Source organism: Indicator indicator, chromosome 19 (genome assembly GCF_027791375.1).
Source record: "Indicator indicator isolate 239-I01 chromosome 19, UM_Iind_1.1, whole genome shotgun sequence".
Classification (NCBI taxonomy): Eukaryota; Metazoa; Chordata; class Aves; order Piciformes; family Indicatoridae; genus Indicator; species Indicator indicator.
The window spans coordinates 21223082-21237232 of record NC_072028.1 but is presented as its reverse complement, the minus strand read 5'-3'; the positions used below and the strand labels follow the sequence as shown (position 1 = coordinate 21237232).

Genomic DNA, 14151 nt, shown 5'->3' with positions numbered 1-14151 from the left:
GAGGGGAGGAGGGAGGCAGTCCAGCCAGTTGCTGCCTGCTGGCAGGGGAACCATGGGGCACATTCCCAAATGACTCCAAGACCAGAAAGGGCTGCAGCAGGCAGTGGCATTTCAGCCCCCAGCAGCTCACCTGGGCCCTTTCTGTAGGGCTGAGTCCCTTCAGTGGGGAGTGGCAGGGCTGAAGTCACTGACCCCAGGGAGGGACAGATTCAGAGCAAGAGGATTCTAGAAAGCTCTGCAAGCCTGCACCCACAAGCCCTGGGCACCACCAAACCCCAGCAGGGGGAGGGCTGGAAGGGAGCTCTGGAGCTCACCCAGCCCAAGCCCCTGCTCCAGCAGGGCACCCACAGCAGCTTGCCCAGCAGCACAATGCCCAGGGGGGGTTGGAAGCTCTCCACACAAGGACACTCCACAACCTCTCTGGGAAGCCTGCTCCAGGCCTCCAGCACCCTCACACCAAACAACTTTCTCCTCCTGCTCAGCTGGAGCCTCCTGGGTGCCAGTCTGTGCCCTCTGCCCCTTGGCCTGTCCCTGGGCACCACTGAGCAGAGCCTGGCCCCAGCCTCTTGCCCCCACAGCTCCTTCAGCTCTTGCTGAGCATTGCTCAGCTCCCCTCTGGGGCTGCTCTTCTGCAGGCTAAGAGAGACAGAACTGGTTTGGCATCTCCTCTGTGTGGCACCAGCCATGCCCCTGGAGGCTCCAGGCAGAGTTTGAGCAGCTAAACAGACCCCAGGACCCCACTGGCCTTCTTGGCTCATGGGCCAGCTCTTGTCTCCCAGATGTGGCCTCACCTGGGCAGTGTGGAGGGGCAGGAGAGCCTCCCTCCACCTGCTGGTCACACTCTGCTGCCTGCAGCCCAGGACCCCATTGGCCTTCTTGGTTCCAAGGGCACATTGCAGGCTCCAAGGGCACCTTGCAGGCTCATGGGCACCTTGCTGTCCCTCAGCACTCCCAGGTCCTTCTCCACAGAGCTGCTTCCCAGCAGGTCCCCCCTCAGCTGTCATGCTGCAGGAGGTTATTCCTCCCCAGGGGCAGGACTCTACTCTCACCCTTGTTGACCTTCCTGAGGTTCCCTCTGCCCAGCTCTGCAGCCTGCCCAGCTGAGGGGCAGCCTGAGGGGCTGTCAGCCACTGTTCCCAGCTGGGAAAGAGGGAAAAATGGCTGAGGGTCCACTGCAGCCCTTCCCCCAGGTTGATAGTGAAGATGTTGAAGACAACTGGATGCACCTCCTGAGCCCTGGGGAACACCCTGCTGGCCTCAGCACCATCATGGAGCACTGAGGACGCTCAAAGGTGGCACTCATGAAGCCTTCCCCAGCCATTCACAGCCTGCTCAGCAAGTTTGCTGAAGATACCAAGCTGGGAGGCTTGGCTGAGACACCTGAAGGCTGTGAGGCCATTCAGAGGCTTGGAGAGACTGAGAGCTGGGCAGAGAGGAAGCTAAGGAGGCTCAGCAAGGAGGAGAGCAGAGTCCTGCAGCTGGGCAGGAAGAAGAAACTGCAGCAGGACAGGTTGGGAGGGGATCTGCTGGAGAGCAGCCCCAAGGAGAAGGAGCTGGCAGTGCTGCTGGGCAGCAAGTTCTGCATGGCACAGCAATGTGCCCTGGGGGCCAAGAAGGCCAAGGGGGTCCTGGGGGGCATTCAGCAGAGGGTGGCCAGCAGGGCCAGGGAGGTTCTCCTCCCCCTCTGCTCTGCTCTGCCCTGGGGAGGCCACAGCTGGAATATTGCATCCAGCTCTGGGCTCCCCAGCTGCAGAGGGACAGGGATCTGCTGGAGAGAGTCCAAGGGAGGGCTCCAAGGCTGCTGAAGGGACTGCAGCACTGCCTGGGGAGGAGAGGCTGAGAGCCCTGGGGGTGCTGAGTCTGCAGAGGAGAAGGCTGAGAGGGATCTGCTCAATGTCTATCCAGAGCTGAGGGCTGGGGGGCAGGAAGGAAGGGACAGGGACAGCCTCTGCTCACTGTGCCCTGGCATAGCACAAGAGGCAATGGATGGAAACTGCAGCACAGGAGGTTCCACCTCAGCAGGAGGAGGAACTTCTGCACTGGGAGGGGGACAGAGCCCTGGAGCAGGCTGCCCAGAGAGGTTGTGGAGTCTCCTGCTCTGGAGCCTTTCCAGCCCTGGCTGGATGTGTTCCTGTGTGACCTGTGCTGGATTCCATGGTCCTGCTCTGGCAGGGGTTGGACTGGAAGCTCTCCAGAGGTCCCTTCCCACCCCTCACATCCTCTCAGCCTGGGATTCTTCAGGCCAGCCCCATGCTGGTGACTCTGCAGAGCCCTCTGCCAAAGCCTGGCTTTGTGCTAAGGACTTCTCAAGGAGCTGAGCACCTTCTGACCAGGCTGTCAGGGCATTTGCAGCTGAGCTGGAGGTTCTGGGTCCTTTGCTGACTCACCCTCATTGAATCCCAGCCCTGAGGAGGCATCTGCACAAACCCCTGACTGTGCTGAGCATCTCCAGCCCCTCCCCATGCCCTGCACAGCTCCTGCCTGCAAGGAGCACACAACTCAGGCCAGGAGGAGCTGCTGGAGTGTGGCTGACACTGTGCAGAGAACCTCTGGCTGGCAGAACTCCTACTCCAAACACTCAGTGGTTGAAAGGCAAGGCAAGGGACAAAGCACTGGCCCTGAGTGCCCCCTGGGGTTATCTCCCCCCACCTCTGTTCCTGGTGACGTTCCCTTCTCACTCTGCTGCCACTCCACCCTCGCAGAGCAGCACTCTGCCCTTCATGGCACCAATTCATCTCTTCCACCCCCATGAGGAGCACCAATTCCTAGCAGTGATTCACATCTGAAAGGAAGCAGTGTGGTCTGCAAAGCCTGGGGGAGCCTGGGTGGGGCTGGGGGAGCCTGGGGGAGTCTGGGTGAGGCTGGGGGAGCCTGGGGGAGCCTGGGGGAGCCTGGGGGAGCCTGGGGGAGGCTGAGCTCCTGTGGCACTTGTGGAGTTTGGGAAACTGCCCCAGGCCAACAGTTTCATAGATTCATGGAATGGGTTGGGTTGGAAGGGAGCTCAAGGCTCAGCCAGCTCCAACCCCCTGCCATGGGCAGGGACACCTCACACCACAGCAGCTTGCTCACAGCCACCTCCAGCCTGGCTGCAAAAACCTCCAGGCAGGAGGCTTCCACCACCTCCCTGGGCAACCTCTGCCAGGCTCTCACCACCCTCCTGGCCAAGAATTTCTTCCTCACATCCAATCTCAATCTCCCCACTTCTACTTTTGCTCCATCCCCCCCACTCCTATCACTCCCTGACACCCTCCAAAGTCCCTCCCCAGCTTTCTTGGAGCCCCCTTCAGATCCTGCAAGGCCACCAGAAGGTCTCCTGGGAGCCTTCTCCTCTCCAGCCTGCACAACCCCAACTCTCTCAGGCTGTCCTCAGAGCAGAGCAGCTCCAGCCCTCTGCTCCTCCTCCTGGCCCTTCTCTGGACACCTCCACAGAATCACCACGTTGGAAAAGACCTTCAAGATCATCAGGTCCAACCTGCCACCCAGTGCCATCTAATCAGCTAACCCATGGCACTGAGTGCCTCATCCAGGCTTATTTTAAACCCTTCCAACCAATCTGAAACACCTGAGGGCCTCCCATCCCTGAGAGCATCATCTTCACCATGGGAAGGAGCTCCTCCCTGCCTGAGCCCCAGTGCAAGCCCACTGAAACCAGGACAGCTCCTCAAAACCCAGCCCAGCTGCCCTGTGCCTGCATCCAGCCCTGCAGCTGCACCTTCCACTCCAAGGCACCAAGCTCCTGGAGCCCTCCAGCCTCACCTTGCTCTCCTCAGGGGTGAAGAGGACACGGAAAGTTGAGAGCATGCCAGGAGCCACCTTGGGGCACACAGCCCTGGGGCTGAGCAGCTTGAAGTAGGGAGAGCTCTCCAGGGTGACCTTCACCTGCCGAGGCACCTGCAGGAAAGACAAGAAGCAAGGATTTGGCCACTCATGGAAACAGGAGGAGAGGAAACCTGCCTGTGCCCAGGGGTCACCCTTACCTAAGCACCTTCCCAAAGTACATTCCCTAAGCACATCCCCAAAGTACACTCCCTAAGCACCTTCCCAAAGCACCTTCCCAATGTGCATTCCTAAGCACCTTCCCAAAGCACCTTCCCAGTGCACATTCCCTAAGCATCTTCCCAAAGCACCTTCCCAAAGCACCTTCCCAATGTACATTCCCTAAGCATCTTCCCAAAGCACCTTCCCAATGTACATTCCCTAGGCATCTTTCCAAAGCACCTTCCCAATGTATATTCCCTAAACACCTTCCCAATGTGCATTCCTAAGCACCTTCCCAAAGCACCTTCCCAATGTACATTCCCAAAACACCTTCCCAAAGCATCTTCCCAATGTACATTCCCTAGGCATCTTTCCAAAGCACCTTCCCAATGTATATTCCCTAAGCACCTTCCCAAATCACCATCCCTAAGCACCTTCCCAATGTATATTCCCCAAGCATCTTCCCAAAGCACCTTCCCAAAGGAAGGGAAGGGCCCAGACTCTGTGTCCTTACTTGGGAACAAAATCAGACCTGCCGAGCTAAAGGAGGAGCACAGAATCCCAGAATGGGAGGGGTTGGAAGGGACCTCCAGAGATCATCCAGCCCAAGCCCCCTGCCAGAGCAGCATCACCCAGGGCAGGGCACACAGAACACATCCAGGAGGGGGTTGGAAGCTCCCCAGAGCAGGAGACTCCACAACTTCTCTGGGTAGCCTGCTCCAGGCCTCCATTTCTCCTTAGAGCTGCTCTCCCTCTCCCACCTGAGCACTGAGCTGCTGCTGGCATCAGAACCAATTCACCTGGGGAAAAACTCCTGAGCTCCTCATCCCCTCCCCCTCCCAGGGCTCCCCCACTGCCAAGGGGCAGCTGCAGAAGCTGAGTGCTTTGTGGGGCTGCAGATGTTCTTACCCACTTGAGGGGAGCATGAATAGAGCAAATGAGTTCCCTGCCTGCTGGCACAGACAAACTGCTGAAGTGCCACAGGGAGAATGGAGCAGCTGAAAGCAAAGCACTTGGTGGGAAGGAGGCAGAGCCACAGGGAAGGAGGAGAAACTGAGGCAGATTTGAATGAGGGAAGAGGATACTGCAGCAGAGAGTGTCAGGGAGAAGGTGTCACACTCCACACTGCCTGTGGGCTCAGACACACAGCAAGCACACCTGCAGCAGCCTGCAGCCTTCCCTACCCACCTCCTGACTCAGTCACCCACCTGAAAACCTTGAAGAGGGATGTGGAAGGGCACTGAGCAGCCAGCTGGTGCCCTCAGCATCTCTGCTCTCTAAAGACAAACACAACAGGGCAAGGGAAACTCTGCCCAGGCACCAGGACCTTCTAGAATCATAGAACTGTCAGGGCTGGAAGGGAGCTCAAGGCTCAGCCAGTCCCAACCCCCTGCCATGGGCAGGGACACCTCACACCACAGCAGGTTGCTCACAGCCACCTCCAGCCTGGCTGCAAAAACCTCCTGTCTGCAGTGGGGGTCAGGATGAAGGTGCCAGGTTCTTGTCAGTGGTGCCCAGGGACAGGACAAGGACCAACAGGCACGAGCTGGAACTCAGGAGGTTCCATCTGAGCAGGAGGAGAAACTGGCTGAGAGCCCTAGGAGCCTGCAGAAGAGCAGCCCCAGAGGGGAGCTGAGCAATGCTCAGCAAGAGCTGAAGGAGCTGTGGGGGGCAAGAGGCTGGGGCCAGGCTCTGCTCAGTGGTGCCCAGGGACAGGCCAAGGGGCAGAGGGCACAGACTGGCACCCAGGAGGCTCCAGCTGAGCAGGAGGAGAAAGTTGTTTGGTGTGAGGGTGCTGGAGGCCTGGAGCAGGCTGCCCAGGGAGGCTGTGGAGTGTCCTTGTGTGGAGAGCTTCCAACCCCCCCTGGGCATTGTGCTGCTGGGCAAGCTGCTGTGGGTGCCCTGCTGGAGCAGGGGGCTTGGGCTGGGGAAGTTCCACAGGTCCCTTCCAACCCCTCCCACTCTGGGATCCTGTGACTCCATGTGGAACACACTGCTGGTGTCCCACAGGCATCCATCCTGCACCTTTCCAGCATTCCCAAGCTAAGCACCAGAGCAGGACTGGCTCAGCTCCCTCAGGAGGAACTGAGAGGGACCACACCTTGCCCCCTTCCTTGCCAAAGGGACTTCTTTTTCCAACCACAGCCCTGCCAAGACCTCAGCACACACTTGGCCTTCTCTTGCTGCCCCTTCCCCTGCAGAGCATCCCCCAACAGCTTTTGTTGGTGTCCCCTTGCTCCCCTCCAGCAGGCAGGTTTGGGCAGGGGGCTCCTTCCCCTCCTCTGGTGCAGGCTTCTTCTGCCTTCCCACCTGCTCTCCTCTCCTGTACACATCTTGCTCTCCACTGCAGAGCAGCAGCTTCCAGGACACCTTTCTCTGCCTGACCTTCCTCTGCCTCCAGGACTCCTCCCTGTGTGCACAATGTCCTCCCTCAGAGCCCTTTCCAGCTCAGCTCCTCTCCCCCCTCCTGTCTCTTCCCACTAGCTTGCTCCTGGCACCTGCCTCACTCCAGCAAATCTTTCCCCAGTTCAAAGTGAAAAAAAAAAAAAAAAACAACCCAAAAGGTTTCCATTTTCCCCTCTTTAGAGAGGAGCAAAACTGCTGACATTTGGCAGCATTTCTTTGCCTCGCTTCCTTGGGAAATCTCAACATCCTCACCAGATTTTCAGTGTGGAGACCTTCCAGAGGTCATTGCTCTGCATGTGCTGTGGTTCTCCAGAGGCACAGCAGAGAGCCAGGGTGGCTTAGAAACCTCCCAGCAGGGCTGAGCTAAGCTTAGCAGGAGCCCCAGGTAGAAGGCCTCCCACTGCTTCTGTTCCACCAGTCTGTTCCACTGCTGTTTCCAAACACCTTGTCTAGAGCTTTGGTGCCATTCATTATGGCTTATTCCAGCACCAAGTGGAGAAGACAACCCCTGAGCTCTGGCAGTGAGCTCAGCAGGCTGTGAGGGGCAGAAGATGCCCTGCCTGAAACCAAGACTGAGCAAGGAGCCTGCAGGATGTGGTGCATGCAGGAGGTGAATCACAGAACTATAGAATTGTCAGGGTTGGAAGGGAGCTCAAGGCTCAGCCAGCTCCAACCCCCTGCCATGGGCAGGGACACCTCACACCACAGCAGGTTGCTCACAGCCACCTCCAGCCTGGCTGCAAAAACCTCCAGGCAGGAGGCTTCCACCACCTCCCTGGGCAACCTCTGCCAGGCTCTCACCACCCTCCTGGCCAAGAATTTCTCCCTCACATCCAATCTCAGTCTCCCCACTTCTACTTTTGCTCCATCCCCCCACTCCTATCACTCCCTCACACCCTCCAAAGTCCCTCCCCAGCTTTCTTGGAGCCCCCTTCAGATCCTGCAAGGCCACCAGAAGGTCTCCTGGGAGCCTTCTCCTCTCCAGCCTGCACAACCCCAACTCTCTCAGGCTGTCCTCAGAGCAGAGCAGCTCCAGCCCTCTGCTCCTCCTCCTGGCCCTTCTCTGGACACCTTCCAGCCCCTCCAGAGCCTTCCTGGAACAGAGGCTCCAGAACTGGACCCAGAGCTCCAGGTGTGGTCTGAGCAGAGCAGAGCAGAGGGGGAGTAGCATGAGAACAGATAAGAACTGTGAAGCCCTCAGTGTTCCCATCAGCCCTGGCCCTGCAAGGGGAAGAATGCTGCCTAGAAATGCTCCTCTGGGTTAGGTACCACCAGCACATGGCCACAATCAGAGAGACAATCCCCAAAATGGGAACCTCTGCACCTGGGGAGAAACAACCTCTGCACCAATACAGGGGAGGGGGGAGGGGGCCTGCTGGGAAGCAGCTGCATGGAGAAGGACCTTGGAGTGCTGGTGGGCAGCAAGTTCTGCTTGGGACAGCAAAGTGCCCTTGGGGCCAAGAGAGCCAATGGGGTCCTGGGGGGCAGCAAGGAGAGTGTGGCCAGGAGGGCTGGGGAGGTTCTGCTGCCCTGGTGAGACCACACCTGGAGTATTGTGTCCAGTTCTGGGCTCCCCAGTTCAGGAGAGACAGAGTCCAAGGGAGGCTGTGAGGATGATGAAGGACCTGGAACACCTCTGCTGTGAGGAAAGGCTGAGAGCCCTGGGGGTGTTTAGTCTGGAGGGGAGAAGACTGAGAGGGATCTAATCAATGTCTGTAAATGTCTGAGGGGTGGGTGCCAGGATGGAGGTGCCAGGATGGAGGTGCCAGGCTCTTTGGGGTGGTGCCCAGGGACAGGACAAGGACCAATGGGTATGAGCTGGAAACCAAGAGGTTCCACCTCAACATGAGGAGAAAATTCTTTGGTGTGAGGGTGCTGGAGGCCTGGAGCAGGCTGCTCAGAGAGGTTGGAGACCTTCCAAATCCCCCTGGATATGTTCCTGTGTGACCTGCCCTGGGTGCCCCTGCTCTAGCAGGGGTGTTGGGACTGGATGACCTCCAGAGGTCCCTTCCAACCCTTCCCATGCTGTGGTTCTGTGATTCCCTGAGCAGCTTTGCTCCACCTTGCAGAGCTGGAGTGCCCAGCACTCACCTTGTCCTTGTTCCTCAGGACCAGTGATGCTTCATAGACCTGGTGGGGGACGTAGCCCTGGAACACCACCTCTGGGGGGAAAGGCTCAAAGCAGCTCCAGCCCAGGCCAGCTGAGGAGACCTGGAGGTGCAAAGAGAGCAGTGAGAGGTTAAAGTGCTGGCAGAAGGAGTCCTGAGTGAGAAGCCTGCACTGCTGCTCTCCAGTCCAATCCAGTCTCTTGGTGAGTGCAAACAGCAGCTCACCCCCTGGCTTCTGGGCAGGTCACAAGTTTCTGGGCTATGCTGATGCTGAGCAGGCTCAAGCTTAGCAACTCTCTTGGTGCTTCTCCAGGTTCCCCTCTCCAAAATGCAAGGCAGAGAGCCCTGTGCTGCTCACACAGCTCCAGAGCACTCCCTGACAGAGCAGGGAGCACCCACAGAGGGTATGGAACCCAAGAAGTTATAGAAGGCTCCAGAGGAAAAACAACTTGGGGATGATCTTTGCTCTGAGGAGGGAGACCAAGTCCCACACAGCCCCACAGAGCTTTCTGGATCTAAAGCCTAGAAACAAGCCAAAGAGCCTGGTCCTGCAGCTGGGTTGGGCCAACTCCAGGCACAAATCCAGGCCGGGTGCAGAGTGGGTTGAGAGCAGCCCTGGAAAAAAAGCCTTCAGGGGCTGAGAGTGGCTCTAGACATCCTCAGCAAGAGTTCCTCTGCAGCCTTCCTGCAGGATCCCTTCAGGTCCTGGCAGGCAGCTCTGAGGTCCCCCTGGAGTCTTCTCCTCTGCAGGCTGCACACCCCCAGCTCCCTCAGCCTGGCCTCCCAGCAGAGCTGCTCCAGCCCTTGGAGCATCTTTGTGGCCTCCTCTGGCCTCACTCCACAGCTCTGTGTCCTCCTTCTGCTGGGGACAGCAGAGCTGGAGGCAGGATTGGAGGTGAGGTGTGAGCAGAGCAGAGCCCAGGGGCAGAATCCTCTCTCCTGCCCTGCTGCCCACACTCCTCTGGCTGCAGCCAGCACACAGCTGCCTGCAGGGCTGCAGGAGGGCACTGCTGGCTCCTGGGGAGCTGCTCAGCACCCAACACCCCCCAAGTCTCAACAGGGAGAAAGGTTTTTTTGTGTCTCCTGGCAGAGGGCACCCCACCAAAGGCAGCAGCAGCTGGGGAGGCCAACAGCACCTCCCCAGCAAGGAACTGTGCTGTGCTGGAGGCAGGCCTGGCACAAAGCAACCCCCCCTGTGCAAATGGCACCTGAAGGGAAAGGGCAGGAGGAGGCTACCTTGGGATGGGAGACAGCACTGATGTCTGGAAGCTGGGGAAGCAGGGGCAGCCTCCTCTCCTCAGGCTTGCCCTGCTTCTGGATGATCCGTGGCAGCTTCCTCTCCTGACTGCCAGCCAGGCTCTGCTCCATGCCCTCAGATATCTCCTGCAGGAATCAGAGAATCACAGAGCTGTCAGGGCTGGAAGGGAGCTCAAGGCTCAGCCAGTCCCAACCCCCCTGCCATGGGCAGGGACACCTCACACCACAGCAGGTTGCTCACAGCCACCTCCAGCCTGGCTGCAAAAACCTCCAGGCAGGAGGCTTCCACCACCTCCCTGGGCAACCTCTGCCAGGCTCTCACCACCCTCCTGGCCAAGAATTTCTCCCTCACATCCAATCTGAATCTCCCCACTCCCAGTTTTGCTCCATCCCCCCCACTCCTATCACTCCCTCACACCCTCCCAAGTCCCTCCCCAGCTTTCTTGGAGCCCCCTTCAGATCCTGCAAGGCCACCAGAAGGTCTCCTGGGAGCCTTCTCCTCTCCAGCCTGCACAACCCCAACTCTCTCAGGCTGTCCTCAGAGCAGAGCAGCTCCAGCCCTCTGCTCCTCCTCCTGGCCCTTCTCTGGACACCTTCCAGCCCCTCCAGAGCCTTCCTGGAACAGAGGCTCCAGCACTGGACACAGAGCTCCAGGTGTGGTCTGAGCAGAGTGGAGCAGAGGGGCAGAATCCCCTCCCTGGCCCTGCTGGCCACACTTCTCCTGCTGCAGCCCAGGCTCTGCTTGGCTCTCTGGGCTGCAAGTGTAGCAGGAGGCAGTCAGCTGCAAACACACAGCAGCAGCATGAGGCACAGAAAAGCCTGTGCTCAGAAAGGTTTTTCTTGTCCAAGTGCCACTGATGAATAATTTGTGGCCACAGCTCCTCGGCCAGCCCTGGAAGTGCCACAGGCTACCTGCTGCATTTCACATCAGAGCACTCATGATGCAGAGCAGAAGACACAAGCCCTAACCAAGGGGATCTGCCCCATGAGCTCCTGCCTGATTTCCTGGGACCTGGCTGGGGACTGCTGCTCTTCAGGCGTTTGTTCCCTCCTGAGTATTGATGGATTGAGCCTGGGAGCTTGGAAGAGAGGAGGGGAAGAGCATCAGAAATCCCCCAGCTCCACCCTTCCCAACAGTCCCCAGCAGGACCCTGTGGGGAGGGCAGTGCTGGGGCAGGCAGAGGGGAGCTGAAAAGCAGCCCTGGGGCAGGACTGGGGTGCAGAGGGATGGCTCCAAGGCTGAGTTCTCCTTTCTTCATTAGCTCTTGTTTGCTCTCTCTCCTGGCCTCACAGACCCCTCCATACAGAGAGGTCTCCTTGATGCAACCTCAGCCCCAGGGCATCTCCAGCCAGGGGAGCTCCAGGCAGCCCAGGGCAGGTTTGGGGATGGGACAGAAGAGTTGTTCTGACTCCACTGAGGTTTGCAGGCCTGAATCTGTGCCCCACACCAGAGAGCACAGCAGGGGGAGGGCTGGGAGGACCTCTGGAGCTCACCCAGCCCAAGCCCCCTGCTCCAGCAGGGCACCCACAGCAGCTTGCCCAGGAGCACAATGCCCAGGGGGGGTTGGAAGCTCTCCACACAAGGAGACTCCACAACCTCTCTGGGCAGCCTGCTCCAGGCCTCCAGCACCCTCACACCAAACAACTTTCTCCTCCTGCTCAGCTGGAGCCTCCTGGGTGCCAGTCTGTGCCCTCTGCCCCTTGGCCTGTCCCTGGGCACCACTGAGCAGAGCCTGGCCCCAGCCTCTTGCCCCCACAGCTCCTTCAGCTCTTGCTGAGCATTGCTCAGCTCCCCTCTGGGGCTGCTCTTCTGCAGGCTAAGAGAGACAGAACTGGTTTGGCATCTCCTCTGTGTGGCACCAGCCATGCCCCTCGAGTCTTCAGGCAGAGTTTGAGCAGCCCACCACATGCCCAGTGGCCAGAGCAGCACTGCCAGCTGTGCCCACATGACAGAAGACCTCGGTGCCCACACAAGGGGCATGGCAGGAAGCTCTCTGGTGCTTCAGCTGCCCCCAGTGCCATGCCCACTGCCTTCACCCTGGCTCCAGGGGACACCTTCAGGCAGGACTCTGGAGCTCCCCTGAGGCAGCACAGCACCAAGGGAACCACCTCCAACACAAGCAGGGCAGCAAAGAGGAGGGGAGGTGGTGTCCAGCTTCAGCCTGCTGCTAGACACCAGCAGGGACTGGCAGAGGGGGCACAGGAGGGGTGGCAGAGGGGGCACAGGAGGGGTGGCAGAGGGGGGGCACAGCACTGGTTGGCAGGGGAGGCACAACAGGGGTTGGCAGGGGAGGCACAACAGGGGTTGGCAGGGGGGGCACAGCAGGGGTTGGCAGAGGGGGGGCACAGCAGGGGTTGGCAGAGGGGGGCACAGCAGGGGTTGGCAGAGGGGGCACAGCAGGGGCTGGCAGAGGGGGGGCACAGCAGGGATTGGCAGAGGGGGGGCACAGCAGGGAATGGCAGAGGGGGGGCACAGCAGGGATTGGCAGAGGGGGGCACAGCAGGGGCTGGCAGAGGGGGGGCACAGCAGGGGCTGGCAGAGGGGGCACAGCAGGGGCTGGCAGAGGGGGCACAGCAGGGGCTGGCAGAGGGGGGGCACAGTAGGGGTTGGCAGAGGGGGGGCACAGCAGGGGTTGGCAGAGGGGGCACAGCAGGGGCTGGCAGAGGGGGCACAGCAGGGGCTGGCAGAGGGGGGCACAGCAGGGGTTGGCAGAGGGGGGCACAGCAGGGGTTGGCAGAGGGGGGGCACAGCAGGGATTGGCAGAGGGGGGCACAGCAGGGGTTGGCAGAGGGGGGGCACAGCAGGGAATGGCTGAGGGGGGGCACAGCAGGGAATGGCAGAGGGGGGGCACAGTAGGGGTTGGCAGAGGGGGCACAGCAGGGGCTGGCAGAGGGGGGGCACAGCAGGGGTTGGCAGAGGGGGGGCACAGCAGGGGCTGGCAGAGGGGGCACAGTAGGGGTTGGCAGAGGGGGGGCACAGCAGGGGTTGGCAGAGGGGGGGCACAGCAGGGATTGGCAGAGGGGGGGCACAGCAGGGGCTGGCAGAGGGGGGGCACAGCAGGGGCTGGCAGAGGGGGGGCACAACAGGGATTGGCAGGGGGGGGCACAGGAGGGGCTGGCAGAGGGGGGGCACAGGAGGGGCTGGCAGAGGGGGGGCACAGCAGGGGCTGGCAGGGGGGGGGGCACAGCAGGGGAGGGACACAGCAGTAATTTAAGCCCCAGCTCCTCCTTGGCCATAGCAGCTACTTACAGTCAGAGGCTCCTTTGCTTCTCTGTCCAGCTTCTCCTGGCCAGGTGCCAGCAGAGATCTCTGGAACCCATGCCAGCTTTTGGAGGACTCCCCAGAGCTGTGGTTCTTCCCAGTGGCCATGGCTGAAGCTCACCTGGAAGGAGCAGCAAGAGGAACTCTGAAAACCCAACCAAATCCCACTCAGAGCAAACCCAGAGGACCCAGCTGTGCCTGCAGCCTGGGGCAGCCTTCCTACGTGGAGAGCATCAGAGGCACCCCAAGCCTGAGGGCTCATGAGCAGACCATACTGGATGGCAGGGTTCAGATCCAGCCCAGGAAATCCCCAGAGCAAACATTCAGCTGAGTGTGGCCAGCAGGTCAAGGGAGGTTCTCCTCCCCCCTCTACTCAACCTTAGGTAGACCACATCCAGAAGATTGTGTCCAGTTCTGGGCTCCCCACTTCAAGAGGGACAGGGAACTGCTGGAGAGAGTCCACCAGAGGCTACAAGGATGCTGAAGGGACTGGAATAGCTCTGCTATAGGGAAAGGCTGAGAGCCTTGGGGGGCTTCAGTCTAGAGAGAAGGCTGAGAGGGGACCTGATCAATGTCCATCAATATCTGATGGGTGGGGGTAGGGAGGATGCAGCCAGGCCCTTGTCAGGGATACCCAGGGACAGGCCAAGGGGCAGAGGGCACAAACTGGCAGCCAGGAGGTTCCTTCTCAAAATGAGGAGAAAGTTGTTTGGTGTGAGGGTGCTGGAGGCCTGGAGCAGGCTGCCCAGAGAGGTTGTGGAGTGTCCTTGTGTGGAGAGCTTCCAACCCCCCCTGGGCATTGTGCTCCTGGGCAGGAGAGAGAGCAAACAAGAGCTAATGAAGAAAGGAGAACTCAGCCTTGGAGCCATCCCTCTGCACCCCAGTCCTGCCCCACGGCTGCTTTTCAGCTCCCCTCTGCCTGCCCAGCACTGCCCTCCCCACAGGGTCCTGCTGGGGACTGTTGGGAAGGGTGGAGCTGGGGGATTTCTGATGCTCTTCCTCTCTCCTCTTCTCTGTATGGAGGGGATGTGTTCCTCTGTGCCCTGCCCTGGGTGCCCCTGCTCTGGCAGGAGGGATTAGGCCACAGCCTTTGTGTGATGAGCCTGGAGAGGTTTCTAAGCAAAGGAAGCAAAGAACTCA

At 59.9% G+C, this 14151-nt stretch overlaps 1 protein-coding gene across 1 annotated transcript in view; it reads right to left on the bottom strand.

Moving 5' to 3' along the window:
• Nucleotides 1-13119, bottom strand: part of HYDIN (HYDIN axonemal central pair apparatus protein) — a gene marked incomplete at its 3' end in the record, with an annotated part of 127387 nt that extends 114268 nt beyond the window's left edge. The window contains exons 1-4 of the mRNA XM_054389669.1: nt 13000-13119; nt 9729-9875; nt 8476-8595; nt 3757-3891 (exon numbers count right to left, since the gene is read on the bottom strand). Of these exons, the coding sequence (XP_054245644.1) occupies nt 3757-3891; nt 8476-8595; nt 9729-9875; nt 13000-13119 (522 nt within the window). The remainder of the gene's footprint in view (nt 1-3756; nt 3892-8475; nt 8596-9728; nt 9876-12999) is intronic.
• Nucleotides 13120-14151: the final 1032 nt, after the last annotated feature.